This window comes from Periophthalmus magnuspinnatus, chromosome 10 (genome assembly GCF_009829125.3).
Source record: "Periophthalmus magnuspinnatus isolate fPerMag1 chromosome 10, fPerMag1.2.pri, whole genome shotgun sequence".
NCBI classification, from domain to species: Eukaryota; Metazoa; Chordata; class Actinopteri; order Gobiiformes; family Gobiidae; genus Periophthalmus; species Periophthalmus magnuspinnatus.
In genome coordinates this window covers 16,931,943-16,951,108 of record NC_047135.1, presented here as the reverse complement: position 1 = coordinate 16,951,108, position 19,166 = coordinate 16,931,943, and the positions used below count along the sequence as shown (strand labels likewise).

At 41.3% G+C, this 19,166-nt stretch overlaps 1 protein-coding gene across 2 annotated transcripts in view; it reads left to right on the top strand.

Annotated features, from left to right (window-relative positions):
• LOC117377644 (long-chain-fatty-acid--CoA ligase 1-like) overlaps positions 1-18,910 on the top strand; it is a 34,510-nt gene extending 15,600 nt beyond the window's left edge. The window contains exons 5-23 of one of the 2 annotated variants that reach the window (XM_055224571.1): positions 2,524-2,635; positions 3,232-3,296; positions 3,375-3,476; positions 4,300-4,399; positions 5,289-5,464; positions 5,543-5,575; positions 5,915-5,966; positions 6,076-6,149; positions 6,896-6,973; positions 7,659-7,793; positions 8,002-8,136; positions 8,643-8,738; positions 8,817-8,889; positions 9,421-9,509; positions 14,628-14,744; positions 15,154-15,297; positions 15,758-15,862; positions 15,967-16,038; positions 17,652-18,910. In XM_055224571.1, the coding sequence (XP_055080546.1) occupies positions 2,524-2,635; positions 3,232-3,296; positions 3,375-3,476; positions 4,300-4,399; positions 5,289-5,464; positions 5,543-5,575; positions 5,915-5,966; positions 6,076-6,149; positions 6,896-6,973; positions 7,659-7,793; positions 8,002-8,136; positions 8,643-8,738; positions 8,817-8,889; positions 9,421-9,509; positions 14,628-14,744; positions 15,154-15,297; positions 15,758-15,862; positions 15,967-16,038; positions 17,652-17,792 (1,899 nt within the window). In that variant the 3' untranslated portion in view covers positions 17,793-18,910. The remainder of the gene's footprint in view (positions 1-2,523; positions 2,636-3,231; positions 3,297-3,374; positions 3,477-4,299; positions 4,400-5,288; positions 5,465-5,542; positions 5,576-5,914; positions 5,967-6,075; positions 6,150-6,895; positions 6,974-7,658; positions 7,794-8,001; positions 8,137-8,642; positions 8,739-8,816; positions 8,890-9,420; positions 9,510-14,627; positions 14,745-15,153; positions 15,298-15,757; positions 15,863-15,966; positions 16,039-17,651) is intronic. The other variant, XM_033974110.2, reaches the window with a different exon arrangement.
• The last annotated feature ends 256 nt before the right edge of the window (positions 18,911-19,166 follow it).

Genomic DNA, 19,166 nt, shown 5'->3' with positions numbered 1-19,166 from the left:
AGCTCACGAACTCACGTGTTACTCCATGGATAGCTTGACCACACCCCCTGCTTCCAATGTCTTTTGACTTTGTTTGATGACAAGTGCAGCCCAAAGCAGCAAAAAATTCACCGTGACCACACCCAAAGTCATATATGCCGAATTTCAAATATTTATGACAAAGTAATTTTTTGGTCCCATTCAAAAGTTCCGAAATTTTTTTTGTTCCACAGTGCTCCCTTGATCTATGTAAATTGTATATCATTTCGTTCAGATCAAGATTTTAAACAAAATGTATATTAATGCCGGGAAATAGGATACTGCATGTGTGAGTTATGAGCAATTTAAAACTTCAAAAAACGTCTTTTTTCTTTGCAGGCTGGCCACACCCACATTTTATGACTTAGAAAAATTCAAGAGAGTAGAATATATTCCCACAGGGATCTAGTTCATTTTGACCTTTTGCAAGTTTCTTGAATGAAAATCCACAGCAGAAAAAATTCAAATGTGAGTGAAAATTTTGAAAAAATTGGCTTCCGCCCACAATAGCCAACTTCCTGTAGGGTTCAGGGTGGGGTCATGTTTTATGTTTGTACCAAATTTCATTTGTCTACGATGAAAAAGGTCTCTCATTGCCGTAATGTATTTTTAATATTTAAGGTGGCCCTCTTGAGTCATTTTGATACGTTAATTTTTTTAACATCATTGAATTTTGGGTCCAATAAAATTGACTTTTCGTTAACGTTCAAGGTTTTTTTTTTCCACCCATTATTTTTCTCCTAAACCATAAAAGATAGAAACATCTGACTTTCTCACATTGTGCCCCATCACAAATAAGGCCCCTGTGAATTTTTTCACAAGCCCAAGACAAATCGATTGTCTTCTAAGAATTTTTGAAAATGAAAATTGCAGAGGGCTCTAGAGAGCATCACTGTAATTGATAACCTTTAATCACACATGGGTTAAGTGGGATTTGTTCAAATTTGAAGTATTTGTGATGAAAACTGTGTGAGGAGATGTCCTGAATGCGAGGGTGTGCACTTTTGTGGTTCCCGGGTTTGATCCAACATGGCCGACTTCCTGTACATTTTAGGGCGGGGCCATAATATAATTTTTGTCATGTCCCGACATGTTCTATTTTTTGATGTGAGTTTCAGATTTTTACATTGACTTTTTTCCGAGTTGGGCTCCCATTGGCCCAATGAAAATCAAAGTTTGAGGGGGCGCTACCGAGTCGTCTTTCATTACTTTTTCTCGGGGTCTTTTGTGACAATTAGAGCTCGTCGAGTTCTAATTTTTGACACCACTCACTGACGCATCGGGGTGTGTTTACTACTGTCATGATGCCTGTTTTTCCTGCCCTCCTGTACTCTCTCCCCCTCCCCTACCTGTCTGTCTGGAGCTGTGCCTGCTCCTGCCTCTGCGCTCCAGCTCTGGTACAGTCGTCCCTCTGTCTTACCACCTGTCCTGTCTTGGTCTCCGGCGTGCCGCCTGCTCCCTGCTCTGGTTCCGCTCTCTGGACTACGCCGGTCCCGCCTGCCCTGGTCTCGTCCCCGTACCTGTCTCCGCTCCGGTCCTGGCTTTCCCGTGTCCGTCCTGCACTTTGCCCGCCTGACCTGCCCTCTGCTCCCTGGGTTCTTGTGTGTGTTTCGAGTGAACTGTTAAAGACTGAAACTTCACGATCTTGTAAATAAACACTGTCAACTTGCCCTGAGTCTGCACTCTTTGGTCCTACCCGCACCGTTATGACAACTACTTGATTTTTGCCACTTTCCGGACACGGTTTTAATGAGTCCCTCGCCTGGGAGACTGCCTTGATTTGCATATCATTGTGTTCAACACTGTATTAGCTTTTTCCCAACAAAAAAATGTGTGAAAGAGAAATATTTTTTGGAAATATTCCAAAAATTGTTATTTTGTTGAAAATTTGCCATGACCACACACAAAGTCCTATCCAAAATGTAATTGATCATCTTTTATCACACATGGGTTTAGTGGGATTTGGCCAAATTTGAAGTGTTTGTGATGAAAACTGTACGAGGAGATGTCCTGAATGTGAGGGTGTGCACTTTTGTTGTTCCCAGGTTTGATTCAATATGGCTGGCTGACTTGAATGTTTTAGGGTGGGGCAATAATATAATTTTTGTCATGTCCTGACATGTTCTATTTTTTTATGTGAGTTTCATATTATTACATTGACTTTTTTCCAGGTGGGGCTCCCACTGGCCCAAAGAAAATCAAAGTTTAAGGTGGTGCTACCGAGTCATCTCGGGATCTTCAGTGACAATAAGAGCTTGTCAAGTTCAAATTTTTGACACCACTCACTGCCATGTCGGGGCGTGTTTACTGTCACCGTGGGGACAATGGCGTGACTTCGGGGTCCGCCCTTCACCTCCCATTGACTCCCATTCATTTTAGCAGTAATAAATATGGCCCTTGCCTACGGCATGGGTGTTTGGGTAGGGTTCGATGCCAGGAGTCCTTGAGAGTCATGTCATTTTAATTTGTCATTTATCATTTCTAAGCCTAAATCTCCTATTCCAGGGAGGTCTGGCACGGCGCTCTGTGCTGTCTGATGGAGATGAGCCTCTGACACATATATACGATGATGCCAAAACCATGTATGAGTTTTTCCTTAGAGGGGCTTGCGTTTCAAGTGAGTATTTAAAAAATTATTAAAACTATCATTATATATTTAAAGGCACTGTACCTGATTTCTCTTGTCTTAAAAACCTGAAAAATGTAGTTAATTTTAAACGGTTACAAAAGTTATTCCTAACTTCCTCACTCAACACATTCCTAGCATCCTTATTATTATCCATAATGAGTTTATAAGAGCTTTTCACAACTTTTAGTGAGTAGAGCAGAGTTTCTTCCGTCATGCTAATGCTAATAATGACTTTCATGGTAACAGCACACCAGGCTTACTGCCTGGTTTGTGAACAATAAAGCATTTTATAATTAGATGCAGACAGTGATCTCATTTTGACCCTAAAAGCTGCTTTTGTGATATATCTGTATGGGTGCAAAAGAAACTTTGATTACATGAATCAGGTACATCTGCTTTTAAGCTGTTTATTACTGCTGCAACTGCTTTATTCTTTACTACAATTACTACTACTGTCACTACCAATATCACTATTACCATTGTTACAACTGCTACTACTATTTACTTCTACTAACACTACTACTTTAGGTCAAATTGGTCAGTTGTATTTATTATTCATACATTGTTCATTCTCCCATCTCCAGATAATGGTCCATGTTTAGGCTTCCGAAAACCCAAGCAGCTGTATGAATGGCTCTCCTACAAAGAGGTGAGAGGCTCTGAGATTTAATATATAATGTTTTTAATCATGCTTTATGTTTATAGTCTGATAAATGTGTGTTTTTAGGTTATCCAGCGAAGTGAAAACCTAGGATCTGCCTTTGTGTACAAAGGACACTCCAAATCAAAGGACCCACACATTGGAATCTTCTCCCAAAACAAGCCAGAAGTACAAACTTTTTCATTATATTTAAAGGTGCACTATGGAATTTCTCTGGTTGAGCGTCCACAATCTACTTGTCACCAGGGCGACATTGTTGCTTTCCTTGGAAAGTTCTGCAGTTTGGCACTAATCTGTCTCAGATTTAATTCATTTTGAGTGTTTTGATTACTCAAAAAAATCTTGTTATTGCGGTAGCCTCTCTACACATCCGGCGGTGGTGCGATCTGCTTTTTGTCCATGGAACATTCCAGACAAAGCAATAACTTCTCCATGGAGTGTAGAGTGGTGGACTCACTCCAAGATGGTGGACTCACTCCATGTGGTGGACTCACTCCATGTGGTGGACTCACTCCATGTGGTGGACTCACCCCAAGATGGTGTACTCACCCCAAGATGGTGTACTCACCCCATGTGGTGGACTCACCCCAAGATGGTGTACTCACCCCAAGATGGTGTACTCACTCCATGTGGTGGACTCACCCCAAGTGGCGGACTCTCCCTAAGTGGTGGACTCACCCCAAGATGGTGGACTCCCTCCATGTGGTGGACTCACCCCAAGATGGTGGACTCACCCCAAAATGGTGGACTCACTCCAAGATGGTGGACTCACCCCATGTGGTGGACTCACCCCAAGTGGTGGACTCACCCCAGAAAAGTTGTACTTTTTTAGTTGATTAATTGAGGAAAGACAATTTCAGATTTTACTGTCTGTGATGTTGTAACCTATTCACAAGTGAAAAAGGTTTTACTACGATTTTTTTTCTTTACTTATTATAGTCTCATAACATTTATAGCAAATAATATTTATATAATATTTTCCTGTTTTCAGTGGACTGTGACAGAGCTAGCCTGTTATACATACTCTCTGATCTCAGTTCCACTTTATGACACTTTGGGAACAGAAGCCATCTCCTACATCATCGACAAAGGTACAGCAACATGCCAGAAATATACAAACACATCAATGTAATTGGAATTTATTTATTTTTGTTTGTTTTGATCAATAATGTGGTCGGATTAGTGATTTATGTTTTTGTTTGTGTAATTACTTCACAAAGCATTAGCCTTTTTGAGAAAATCTGAACTTTCATGAATCACATTTCAGAACAGGTTTGTAGAGGTCTGTGTGTTCACTTCTGCTCAAAACCAGGAGTAAAGCCAGGTCTAATCTGCATAAGACATGGAAGTTTAAAATGTCACAAAAGATTATATATTAGGTCTATACTTCCTCTAGGTCAATTTTGACAGTACTGATACTACTATTGATACTGCTGTGGCATCACACTGGGGGTGTTCTATATGTATCTCTGTGGTGGAATGTTCAGCATTTACCATGGTGGCACGATGCACATATTGGCAAACACTGTCAAAAACATTTTTAGATGGTCTGAAAACATTTTTAAGAGTCTATGATCAATACAAGCATTTATGGTTGTGTTTAAGTGTTTGATTTGCAACAAAAAGGTGAGTGACTAATTGAAAAACATTTGGCTAATGCTAGCTAGCTTCTGACTGTAATTTTTTGTGAGAGACTTGTTTAACAGTCGGTGAGCTCACCTGTTGTAGTTCCGATTACCGGTAAGTCAGTTCTTTATGGTCAGTCTGTGTTAAAATAAAGCTCAAATTAAAGTCTAACAAAGCCTCAGTCAGTGTCTTTAGTTAGCCTCACACCCCTAGGGAATGTTAAGCTGCAAAGTATCAATACAACTAATTGTTTGAAATAAATGTGTTGTTGAGCAGTCCGACCATTAGTTGTAAAGCACCGAAGAAAATTACTGGAAAATGCTAATAATCCCATCTCGACTTATCTCTCTTAAGCCTCCATCTCCACAATTGTGTGCGATGTGGAGGAGAAAATAAACCAGGTGCTGGAGTGTGTCAGCAACAAAACTCACTCTGTGAAAACCATCATCCTGATGCAGGCACCCAGCGGTGACCTCATCAGTAAGGGACAAGATGCCGACATTGAGATCATCAGTCTGCAGGAGATGGAGGTTTGTACTTTAGTCAGTCTTATAAATAATTCAGGTTAATGCACAGAATGTCTAAAATGTTAAACTTTCACTTTTCAGGCAATCGGCAAAGCAAATCATCAACCCCCAGTGGTGAGTTGTAATAGGTCTTTTTCAATTAAAATTTATTTATTTTACATCTCCAAACAAAGACTAAACTAAACCAGGTCCAAGCCAGGTCTAAAAAACCCTCTGACACTGACTAGTTCTGATCAGGAATTTCCTATAAGGGCTGCACGAAACCAGGACTGCCGAACCAGGACTGCTGAACCAGGACTCAACCAGGACTAACACTTTCTTCAAGTGTAAAATGCTGAAAATATTGCTAGTACTAGTACTCAAATAATAATACATAAAACCACAACACTTAGTAAAAAGGGGCTGAATTAATGAATAAACAAAATAGTGACTCAAATCTTTTCTCTGTTGCAGCCCCCACAGCCTGATGACATGGCCCTCATCTGTTTCACAAGTGGAACTACAGGTCACTTTTCTTTTAGGTTTATTCATTTAGTTTGTGCTTTCTTTTATGTACAATGTTAAAAATCATAATTGTGATAAATTGTTTAAGCATCTGTCTGTGTTTTGTTCAGGGAACCCAAAGGGGGCGATGTTGACACATTGTAATGTTGTGTCCAACTGCTCAGCTTTTATCAAAACTACACGGGTAAGGACTGAACCGGGAGAGAAACCAGAACTGAATCAGGTCTGAAACCAAGTGAACCAAACCTTGTGCAGCCAGATGAATTCTCATGATATTTTTGAGTTAACAAACTCACAAGAATCTATCTGGCTAGAATGCCACTGGTACAATCACCAACCACAGACCAACCACAGACCAACCACAGGGCAGCATTGTGGTTTGGGCGCCCAAACGAATAAAAATATAGTGACACAGACTGACGTACTTCAGCCTATTTTAGCAGAAATACAGACTAGTTTGTGGAAAATGTGCAGAGGGAAGCACTTTGTGTATTTGTGGAGGAACAGACGTCTATATTTTAACATCCCCATCACTTTCAGCACAAGCCATTCCAGCCTTATAATTGTACTGAACCCATTTAAGAGTGCTACACATATCAGTCTGGCGTTAGCCAGGTTAGACTGAACCAGGAGTAAACCAGTTACAGATTGGGACTACCCTACAAGATTTGTACTAGAACTTGACAAAACCAAGTTTTAGCAAGGACTCGACCAGGACAAATTTTCTGTTCCTCCGCGTCATTTGCTAAGACCACTCCAGAGGATGTTAATGGTGTCTTTTCTGCCTCAAACATGTGAGTCAGAGGCAGAAAAGACCACTCCAGAGGATGTTAATGGTCTTTTCTGCCTCTGACTCACATGTTTGAGCGAGTGGTCGAGGTACAGTTTTATAATTTAATTTTTTGTTTTGTTTCTGTATTTGTGTCGTAGAACTCTGTTCCCCTCTCTCCTAGTGACACGCACATCTCATACCTCCCTATGGCTCACATGTTCGAGAGAGTAGCCCAGGTAGGTCCCTTTATCCTTTTATAGTAGGAATAAAACAAGAGAATACTGTGATGTGATGCAATTTTCTTTTTACATTTGTTTTTAGACGTCAACCAAATTTATTGATCATTGAAAATTACTTGGATGCAATATGTAAAAAATACAATATAACTAATTCTGAAGATCTGACCAAAATGAATAGTCATCAAATCTGAAAAAGAGTTTAATAAATAAGGTGGGGTAAGGAATTACAATGCAATGATTTCTAAGGGTTTTAACTGCTTTTGTACAATGATACATCATTTTAAGTAATACAGTGTGTATGGAAATAAAGTCAGTTTATCTGAGGCATTATGGACATACAAGATGAACCAACAGAGGCCACAAAATCTCCAGGTGCTGGTGCAATGCTAAGTGAAGTTTTATTCATGCTAAAAATAGTAGCTGCTAATGTCAAAGTTGGTTGGCTCATAGTATGTTTTGATGAAGGCCATTTTAACAATGTATAAAACCGATTTCTAAAATAGTGTGCTTAACCACTCACTATGATTTTTATTTTTATTTTTTTTTTTTATTTTTTTTTTTTTTTACAGTAGTCTCTTGTTTTTTCCCTTATCCGTAGAGCTCCTTTTCTCCTTTTACCCAAATATCACATTGTGTTATTATGGTTGTATAGTCTCTCATAACTCTATTTCCTTACTGTCAGGGTGTGATGTTGGTGCATGGAGCAAAGATCGGCTTCTTTCAAGGAGACATCCGGCTGCTGATGGACGACGTTGCCACTTTAAAACCCTCTGTGTTTCCTGTGGTCCCCCGACTGCTCAACAGAATGTATGACAAGGTACAAGTCTGATATATTGTAACACTTTAGGATTTTGTATCTTACGTCAAAAACATTCTCTAATTGTAGGATTGCACAATGAATGAATGGCAAATGCTAATTTTGTAATTTCTACATGTTTTAGGTAATACAATGGCCAGAAAACCAAATATTGTGTACAACGTAAAGTAGGACTTCTTTTTATTATGTGAAAATGTGTCTACCTTAGATCTTTGGTCAGGCGAACTCTGCCCTGAAGCAGTGGGTTTTGGGATTTGCTTACCGGCGAAAAGAGGCGGAACTTCAGAGGGGCCTCATGAGGAGGGACAGTATATGGGACCACCTCATCTTCAGAAAAGTCCAGGTAAAAATCATTCACCTGTATTCTGTAGGTCAAACCAGTTCAGATGAAATTGTAGCATGTAGATTAGAAGACAGGCCTCCTAATGCTGAAATGATTATGTTGAGTAATTTTTTCTTGCATGAATGCAAAGTGCGAAGTTTAAATGCAGTAAAACTCTGCATTTAAACCTAAGAATAAGCAAATTGTATACTAGTCTGGCTGCAAAAAAAACAGGTTAAAATTTAAAGATGGACAGAAAATGTACACAAATGACTTTATTTTGATAAAAGTGTTCATCCAATAAAAAGACGTTTTTTTATGATAACTTTTATTCATCAGCCCTTAGCATCTTAGTGAACAAGTGTAGCTAACCCCAGACGTTCTTGCGTGAACTGCAAGCCCACGCCAAACACAGTGCCACACCTCCCAAACCTCCCACTTGGGCACATAAGAAAACATAACTTAACAAAAAGCAGATAGATGTGATTTATAAGGACAGTATTGCTGAAGTGTGCTGCCCCCTACAGGCCAGTATGGGCGGGTGTGTGCGCCTCATGTTGATCGGAGCAGCTCCAGTGTCTCCCACAGTCCTCACCTTCATCAGAGCGGCTATGGGCTGCCAGGTAAAACTTCAAATTATCTTCCAAATGAAATTGAGATAAATGTATTTGATAATTCACAATTTAAATTTTTGTGTCCAGTTTTATGAAGGTTATGGACAGACTGAGTGTACAGCTGGCTGCACTCTGACGATGCCTGGGGACTGGTCTGCAGGTAATTTCAGAATAGAACTTGGTCAAGTGTACAGTAACAGGTTTGACAATTGTAATAAGATTTTACAGATATTTTTTTCTAAATCAAAATTCACTCCAGACTGCACATTCAGAGAATTGGTATTTGAGAGAAGTTTAGCAGTCTGAATACCTAAACGAATCCAAGAATCCCATGCATTTCAGAAGATGTTTATAGAGGGCTAAACTACACGGTTAGAATGAAACCCTATGGAGAGATATGGAGGGCATCTGACACTTGGGGTCTTATTCTACTTAAAAGCTGCTAAACCTGTAGTTCAGACGTCTACAAACATGTTCTGAAATGCCCCTAAGGAGACACTGGGACAATTAGTTCCCAAAGAGTACATTATATTACCTAAACAAAAACCTGTGAGATTTGCTAATTGCAACCATTCAAATTGCAGTTCCACTTCACACGTTTAATCTGGTAGCTATAACAAAGTCAAATATTTAAATTTTGTTGATTTTTTTTTAATTTTTTTTTTTAAATGAAGTCTCTCGTTGGACACAGGTCATGTTGGCTCTCCTCTTCCGTGTAACTATGTGAAGCTTGTAGACTTTGTTGAGATGAACTATTGGGCAGCGAATGGAGAAGGAGAGGTAAAAAACAAAACAAAATAACACATCAAATTTCACTAGTTGTAATTATGTCTGCACAATATGACAAAAATATGATTGTATGATTCACAATTGACTGTGTCTTTATGTAAATACATGGTTTTCCTAGTACAAGTATAGTATGTTTTTGAATTAACTCAGGAGTGCCGAGTCGTCTTGTGTTTGGGTCATCCATCCATCCATCCATTTTCTTCCGCTTATCCGGAGCCGGGTCGCGGGGGCAGCAGTCTAAGCAGGGACTCCCAAACTTCCCTCACCCCAGACACGTCCTCCAGCTCCTCCGGTGGGATCCAAAGGCGTTCCCAGGCCAGCCGAGAGACATAGTCCCTCCAGCGTGTCCTGGGTCTTCCCCGGGGCCTCCTCCCGGAGGGACATGCCCAGAACACCTCCCTAGGAAGGCGTCCAGGAGGCATCCTGAGCAGATGCTCGAGCCACCTCAGCTGGCTCCTCAACGTGTCGGAGCAGCGGCTCTACTCGGAGCTCCTCCCGTGTGACTGAGCTCCTCACCCTATCCCAAAGGGTGCACCCAGCCACTCTGCGGAGGAAACCCATTTCAGCCGCTTGTATCCGCGATCTTGTCCTTTCGGTCATTACCCAGAGCTCGATAGGTGAGGGTAGGAACGTAGATTGGCCGGTAAATCGAGAGCTTCGCCTTCCGGCTCAGCTCCTTCTTCACCACAACGGACCGATACAGCGACCGCATCACTGCAGACGCTGCACCGATCCACCTGTCAATCTCACGCTCCATCCTTCCCTCTCTCGTGAACAAGACCCCGAGATACTTGAACTCCTCCACTTGGGGCAGAGACTCACCGCCCACCCGGAGAGGGCAAAGCACCTTTTTCCAGTGGAGAACCATGGCCTCGGATTTAGAGGAGCTGATTCTCATCCCAGCCACTTCACACTCGGCTGCAAACTGCCCCAGTGCCTGCTGCAGGTCCTGGCTCGATGAAGCCATCAGGACAACATCATCCGCAAACAGCAGAGATGAAATCCTGTGGTTCCCGAACCAGACCCCCTCCGGCCCCTGTCTGCACCTAGAAATTCTGTCCATAAATATAATGAACAGAACCGGTGACAAAGGGCAGCCCTGGCGGAGTCCAACATGCACCGGGAACAGGTCTGACTTACTGCCGGCAATGCGAACACAGCTCCTGCTCCGGTCATACAATTCAATTCATTTATTTTTGTAACGCCCAAAATCACAACAACAGTTGTCTCGAAGGGCGTTCATGTTTTGGTTGATGGGGGAAACCGGAGTACCCGGAGGAAACCCATCCAGACACGGGGAGAAACATGCAAAACTCCACACAGAAAGGCCTGGGCGACCCGGGGATCGAACCAAACCCTCTTGCTGTGAGGCATGAGTGTTGCCACTCAGCCACCGTGCTGCCTACACACAAAAACAAAACAACAGGAAAAATCAGACAAAACAAGAAAAATCGGCCAGGCAAGGAGGGGGAAGACCAGACGAGGAGGAGGAGAGCCGAGCGAGGAAGAGGAAGACCGGACGTGGAGGAGGAGAGCCAGGCGAGGAGGAGGGCCAGGCGGGGAGGGAGAGGGTCCAGCTGTCATCGGGGCATCTGAAAGAGTTACACTCCACAGGGGGAGTGGGACAGGGGACAACATGTGAATAGCATTGCTGATGAGAAAATAGGACACAGCAGAGGATAGTGCTCAGGTTGCCATACTTCCCCCAGCTAGTTATCTCCTACTGCAGCCTATCTTATCCTGGGTTTTAATGTCCCTAACTCCCTCACTATGTAACCTGGTCATACGCTATACCAAAGAGGAAGGTTTTAAGTCTGGTCTTAAATACAGAGACTGTGGGGGCCTGTTTAACAACAGCAGGGAGTTGATTCCATAGCACAGAAGCTTGGCAACTCAATGCTCTCCCTCCCACTGTACTTTTGGACACTGTAGGAACCACTAATAGTCCTGCATTCTGAGAGCGGAGTGCTCTGTTTGGCTGGTATGGGACAATAGCATCTTGCAGATAGGATGGGGCCATACCATTTAGGGCTTTGTATGTCAGGAGGAGGACTTTGAATTTGATTCTAAGCTCGACAGAAAGCCAGTGCAGATATTTTAGTACAGGACTGATGTGGTCTCATCTTTTAGTTCCTGTTAGGACTCTGGCCGCTGCATTTTGGACCAACTGGAGGCTCCTTATAGTACTTTTGGGGCAGGCGGCGAGCAGAGAATTACAGTAATCAAGTCTGGAAGTAACAAATGCATGGATGAGTTTTTCAGCATCGTTTTTAGGTAAAATATTTCTAATTTTAGTTATATTTCACAGGTGAAAGTATGCGGTTTTACAAGCTATGTTTATATGGGCTGTGAATGAGAGATTTTGATCAAATAGGACTCCAAGATTTTTTACAGTAGGGCTAGAAGCTATACTCACATTGTCGAGTGAGATTATCTGGTCCGACAGAGAATCTCTTTGACCTTTGGGACCAACGACAATGACCTCTGTTTTTTCAGGATTTAAGAGCAGGTAATTCAAGGTCATCCAGGTTTTGATGTCCTTCACACAGGCACTAAGTTTATCTATTTGATCAGTCTGATTTGGTTTCATTGATAAGTACAGCTGAGTGTCATCAGCATAGCAGTGAAAATTAATGCCATGTTTTCTGATAATGTTACCCAATGGCAACATATACAGAGTAAATAGGATTGGACCAAGCACAGATCCTTGTGGAACACCACAGGGTACTTTAGAACAGGGAAAGGTGCTCTGGTTTATACTAACAAACTGGTACCTATCTGATAGATAGGATTTAAACCATTTGAGGGCGGTCCCTCTGATTCCAATGTCACATTCTAACCTCTGCAGTAGAATGTTGTGATCAATGGTGTCAAACGCTGCACTGAGTTCCAGTAGGACCAGGACTGAAGCCAGCCCGTTATCAGCAGCTAGTAGTAAGTCATTTGTTACTTCAAGCAGTGCAGTCTCTGTGCTGTGGTGAGCTCTGAATCCAGATTGAAATTTTTCAAATATATTATTGTCCTGCAGGTGGCGGCAGAGCTGTTTCACCACCATTCGTTCTAGAATTTTTGAGAGGAAGGGAAGATTAGAGATAGGTCTATAGTTGACTAGTTCATCAGGATTTAGGTTAGGTTTTTTCAAAAGGGGTTTAATCACAGAATACTTAAAGGACTGAGGAACGTAGCCATTTTCTAACGACATATTTATTATGTTATGGATGGAATCTATTATTAGGGGGAGGGCTTCTTTGAGGAGTCTGATTGGAATAGGGTCGAGCATACAGGTTGATGGTTTGGACGACATGATGGCTAAGGTAATCTCCACCTCATCAACAGGAGTAAATTTATCTAATATTATTAGAGGATCCATGTGGGATATTGGCATTACAGACTGGATTAGCTCAGAGCTGATTTTTGGAGTAGCTTTGTTGATTTTGTCTCTAATGGTTGTAATTGTGTAATGGAAGAATTGAAGAAAGTCATCACAGCTAATGTTCGAGGGGATAAGAGACTCATTAGCAGTGTGGGAGTTTGTCAGCCTGGCTACAGTGCTGAACAGAAATCTGGGGTTATTTTTGTTTACTTCTATTAGATTTTAATAGTATCTAGTTCGGGCTTTCCGCAGAGCGGCCTTATAAGTGAGCAGGCAGAGCTTCCATGCCTTCAGAGACTGACAGCCCTTAGCAAACAGGGACCGGACAGCTTTTAGCAAAGGGCCCCGGACCCCATACTCCCGGAGCACCCCCCAAAGGACACCACGAGGGACACGGTCGAATGCCTTCTCCAAATCCACAAAACACATGTGGACTGGTTGGGCATACTCCCATGAACCCTCGAGGACCTGATGGAGAGTATAAAGCTGGTCCAGTGTTCCATGACCGGGACGAAAACCACACTGCTCCTCCTGAATCCGAGGTTTCACTATTGGTCGGATTCTCCTCTCCAGTACCCTGGAGTAGACCTTACCGGGAAGGCTGAGGAGTGTGATTCCTGTGTAATTGGAACACACCCTCCGGTCCCCCTTCTTATACAGAGGGACCACCACCCTGGTCTGCCACTACAGTGGCACTGTCCCTGACCACCACGCGATGTTGCAGAGATGTGTCAGCCAAGACAGTCCCACAACATCCAGAGACTTGAGGTACTCGGGACGGATCTCGTCCACCCTCGGAGCCTTGCCACCGAGGAGCTTGCTAACCACCTGGGTGACTTCAGCCAGGGTGATGGACGAGTCCGCCTCCGGGTCCCCAGTCTCTGCTTCCTCCTCGGAAGACATGACGGGGGGATTGAGGAGATCCTCAAAGTATTCCTTCCACCGCCCGACAACATCCCCAGTCGAGGTCAGCAGCTCTCCACCCGCACTGTAAACAGTGTTGGTGAAGCACTGCTTCCCCCCCGAGGTGTCTGACGGTTTGCCAGAATTTCTTTGAGGCCGTCCGATAGTCCTCCTCCATGGCCTCCCCAAACTCCTCCCAACCCCGAGTTTTTGCCTCTGTAACCGCACAAGCTGCGGCACGCTTGGCCCGCCTGTACTCATCGGCTGCCTCAGGAGCCCCTTTCTTCACCCGAGTGTCCAAGACACGCGGTCAGAGGTCAGATGACACGACAACAAAGTCGATCATCGACCTCCGACCTAGAGTGTCCTGGTGCCACGTGCACCGATGGACACCCTTGTGACTAGCACAGAAGTCCAATAACAAAACACCATTCAGGTTCAGATCAGGGAGGCCGTTCTTCCCAATCACGCCCCTCCAGGTGTCACTGTCATTACCCACATGGGCGTTGAAGTCCTCCAGGAGAACAACGGAGTCCCCAGTCGGTGCACTGTCTAGTACCCCTCCCAGGGACTCCAAGAAGGCCGGGTACTCTGCACTGCTGTTTGGCCCGAAGGCCGACACAACAGTGAGAGACCTGCCCCCGACTCGAAGGCGCAGGGACAGGTCAGGTGTTTGGGTCAGATACATAGAAATACGCAATAGTTTTGAAAGGTTTGGCCACATCCCCTTTTTAGTCAACTAACTGATCAGCAGGACATGCATTTATTCAACCAAGAATTTATTTAGTTGACTACATCCTTATTTTAAACTGTTATTTTCTGTTGTGTTTAAGGTCTGTGTAAAAGGTGCCAATGTGTTTAAAGGATACCTGAAAGACCCAGAGAAAACTAAAGAGACAATTGACGAAGAAGGCTGGGTTCACACTGGCGACATCGGAAAATGGCTTCCAGTAAAATCAGTATTTATTATGATCCTCTGCTCCTCTGACCCTGTCCTTTTCTTCTGGTCCATACGACCCGCTCTAAGTTTGTGTGTGTGTGTGTGTGTGTGTGTATATATGTGTGTAGGGGTGTATTTGTGTGTATAAAAAAACTATGGAAAATTTACTTTCAGAAAGGTGGTGGGTTGTCACTTGTCACTCATTTTATAGTCAGCTAAATCTCAAATTTTCAACATTACTTTATTGCTGCTCAGTGAAAAAATCAGCTGCATGCAGAATATAATTTCATAGATTCACATTTTCTAAAGAGTAATTTTTTCCTGTGTCTCTACCATCTTAATCTGATTTTAGAGGAGCAGGGCTGAAGATGTCTTGGTTATTTTTTGACATTTTAGTTTGTGTATATGTTTACCAACAGAACGGCACATTGAAGATTTTGGACAGAAAGAAACACATTTTTAAACTGTCTCAGGGAGAATACATCGCTCCAGAGAAGATCGAAAACATTTATGTTCGAAGTAGCGCTTTGGCCCAAGTGTTCGTCCACGGCGACAGTCTGCAGGTACAGTATGTAATACAGTGTTCTGGATCGAATATTTGACTTGGGCTGGATGATTTGATAAAAGTTTGATTTAATCAAGATCCAATTGTTTCAATATTGTGAAAAATCAACACAAGGGAAAAGAGAAAATTTTGTAAAATTTTAAAAATATTATGATTTTGAACTAGGCATTTTGGCTCCGTATACATGCATAATATCAGATAGTAAAACACCAATTTAATCCTACACAATATAATAGATGGTTTATAATTGAGATTTTTTGGGGGGAAAGCATCTAATTTGATTGTAATATATATGTAAAAATGTATTAACTGATATGTGCATTTTTATGTAATTGAAGTTTAATGGAATTAAGCTACTCACATTTTATTTTTACTCATGGGAATTTATTTAATGTGTTACATAACCATTTTACATGTTTAAAAAGCTTTTTGTAGTAAAATATATTATATTGTGTTAGTCCTGTTTAGTTGCTGTCGTGGTTCCGGACCCAGACTTCCTCTGTAACTGGACCAAGAGGACTCTGGGACTGGAGGGAACTTATCTGGACTTATGTAGTAGAAAGGTAAATCTACCTACCAGGATGCTGTTCTATTGCATTATGTATTAAGTACCATGCAAAGGTTAAATATAAGACAAGACACATAAATATTTCTCACTTCTCTACAGGAAGTCAAAGCAGTCATTTTGGAGGATATGTTGCGATTGGGCAAAGAAGGAGGTCTGAAATCTTTTGAGCAGGTAAAACAATTTTGAATCGTGGACAAAATTCTAATAGTTTTTTTTTTCCCCCCTACTGAAAGGCACTGTAACTTATGTGAGAAACCAAACTAGTTAATTTCATGTTCAATTATTCACCATGAGTTCATTTTAGTTTAGTTTCATGTGGAATCTTCTGAGCCACCCACTTGGAAAAAAGATAAATCAGCGCCTATGGTTCCCACCAAATAAACTAGTAATGATACAAGCAACATGAGTTACCATATGATTAATATAATAGACTTTTCTACCTGTTATTTCCGTTACAGATTGGCCGTTATTAGACTGATGCTGATACGATTCTTTTGAATCAAGAGAAACTGATGGCCGATATTTTTGGGCTAATATATAGGGCTGATATATTGGGCCGATCGTGATTATTTTTCCCAAATTATATCATTTATATAGTACAAACTCAAACCCATAGTTCTTATTATACCACAAACCTAAAAGAGAACAGTGTAGTCATATTTTCTGTAGTTATCTCTTCATGCTGAAGTGTTCAACTGTTCTGTTAGACATTTAAGGCCAGTAGCCTTAATGTGCTGTTTAAAAGTGCTATGTCAAAAATTATGTTCAATGCAGTATTTTTTTTATATAGCCCAAAGTCTAGAAGTCACCTCGAAGGGCTTATCAAAATTCAAACAGTGAAACAGCCATTGCTCAATAACAGACACATTGGAAACAAACGGATATTTGTCCAAGGCGCAAGTTTATGTGTATAGCACAGTTGATAGACAAAGCCATTCAGAGTGCTTTACAGAAAGATATTAATTATCACAATACAATTAAAACATAAATAATCATCATAAAATGAACATTAAATGAGAAGAGAGCTGAATAAAAACCTTTCAATCATATGCACAGCTAAGCAGAGACGTTTTGAGCCTGGATTTAAACATTGTCAAAGTAGAGGCTCATCTTAAGGAAGATGGGTTTTAGCTCCATAAAACTGAAACACTGATTCTCCATGTTTAGTCCTGACTCTGGGCACCAGCAGTGGGCTGTTGGTTCATATGGCACTAACATGTTGCAGATGTACTTTGGTTTTAGGCCATACAGAGACACAAGCAGAGCTGCTTTAAAGTCTATTCTCGGACCCACACGAGCCAGTGCAGAGCACAGGACGTATGTGCTTGTACATCCTGGTTCTAGTCAGGACCCGAGCAGCAGAGTTCTGAAACCAAGAGCGCCCTGTATTGTTTGTTGTCAATGAATCTTTCTTTTAAAGGTTGTATATTAAAAAAATTGACTCTTGTGAGCTTTTAGCTCCCCCATGTTAGAATGTAGTTACCTTCTCAAAAACATACCCAGAGTTGTTTTGTTGAATTCACACATAATTGAGTAACCCTTTACTGTTAATCAGTCTACAAAGCTCAAAATGTTCTGTTCCACCTTGTGATAATACATTTAATTCAGTAGCAATGGGCAATTCCAGGGCTGAAATTATCCAAATGTGTGTGTGTTTGTGTGTTAAACATGCATGAATGAAACAACACAACACAACTCCAGGAATGTTTTTAATGTGTTATAGCGGCACTTTAAAAGTTACTTATTTATAAAATGTGACTAATGTATATATTTTTATGTCAAAGGTGAAGTTGATTCATGTTCACACGGAGCTGTTCACAATTGAAAACGGGTTCCTAACTCCAACGATGAAAGCGAAAAGAAACGAACTGCGTCAGTACTTCAGGGGTCAAATCGACCAACTCTACACCCAAATAAACCTGTAACCAACAACATGGCTGCCAAAGATCTCTCAAACAAGACCACAGGAAGCAACAAGAAAGGCTATTTTTAACACTGAACCAAGGAGAAGGTGTTGGCTAAATTAAAAGCTTTAGCTTTTTCCCAACAATCAAAGCTGTAATACAAATGAATTCAAATGAAGGGCATTAGATAACTTTTCTGAGAGGAGCTTGTCTCCATGGAAATGGAGGGACAGGGACAATCAGTGTACCTTAGCAAGTATATTCAGCTCAGATTTTTAACCATGCATTACAACTTGTGGACGGAGATTTTAAAGCAGTTAAGAATAAGGCTAAAAGCAACCTGGTTACAGCCTACAGGAGTGCAAAAGGCTGTATTGCAACCCCATTTAAAATTCTTTGCAACCTCATTTGAGGCATGTAAAATCTTGACACTTAATGGAAGCCTGGGGGAAACTATAGAGCCAGGAGGAGCCACAAACACAGAGCTTTATTTATTTCCATCTGTTTTTCCATCTAAAGAAAACCATACATTACCTGATATATTTTCTTCCAAATAATGGCTTGACATTGCCTTTGCACCCTATAAAAAGAAGTAATTAAAGGAATCCATCAACAAGGCTATTCTAATCCTAATGGTGCTGTACTAGTTAATCTATTTTAAATAGGCCTTATGCACATAGTTTTACATGGTGTTAATTTGTGAAATCTTGGTTTGAATGAGTTTTAGTTTGTTGTTAGTTATTAGTGCATTGAGCCGTATTGAAGAAACTAAAGACAAAATTGAGTAGTGTCTTTCAAACCTCAACCAATTACAGTTTTATTTTTAATGCTGTAACTTTAAGATAAGATGTCCAATTAAAATGTTTGCACTCAATAGGTTCAGTAGTAACTTTTTACACATCCGCCAATGATCAGAAAGCTCCTGCTCCATTCAACTACAGGGATAAAACTTATTTATTTATAGGGCGATACAATGAGATGAAGTGAAATTATTTTAATGAACAAAACACATTCACGTTAAAATTTTATGAAATTACATGTTTGAGGTTTTATCATAATGTAATAGATAACTTGACTGTTTTTTAATGATTGTTGATCTAATTGTTTTTAAAAAATGAATTAAATTGTTCACTCAACATCTTTGATGGTCATTTCTAATGGTAGTTAAGTTTCAAAATATTTAAACTACAGATTATATACACAAATAAACAGGGCAATCGGGGAAGAAGAGCCCAAAGATCACTGTGACTGAGCTCCAGAGATACAGTGGGGAGATGGGCAAAAGTTCTAGAAAGTCAACCATCACTGCAGCCCTCCACTAGTCGGGGTTAATAGCAGAGTGGCCCGACAAGATCTCCTCAGTGTAAGTCACAAGAGAGACCACATGGAGTTTGC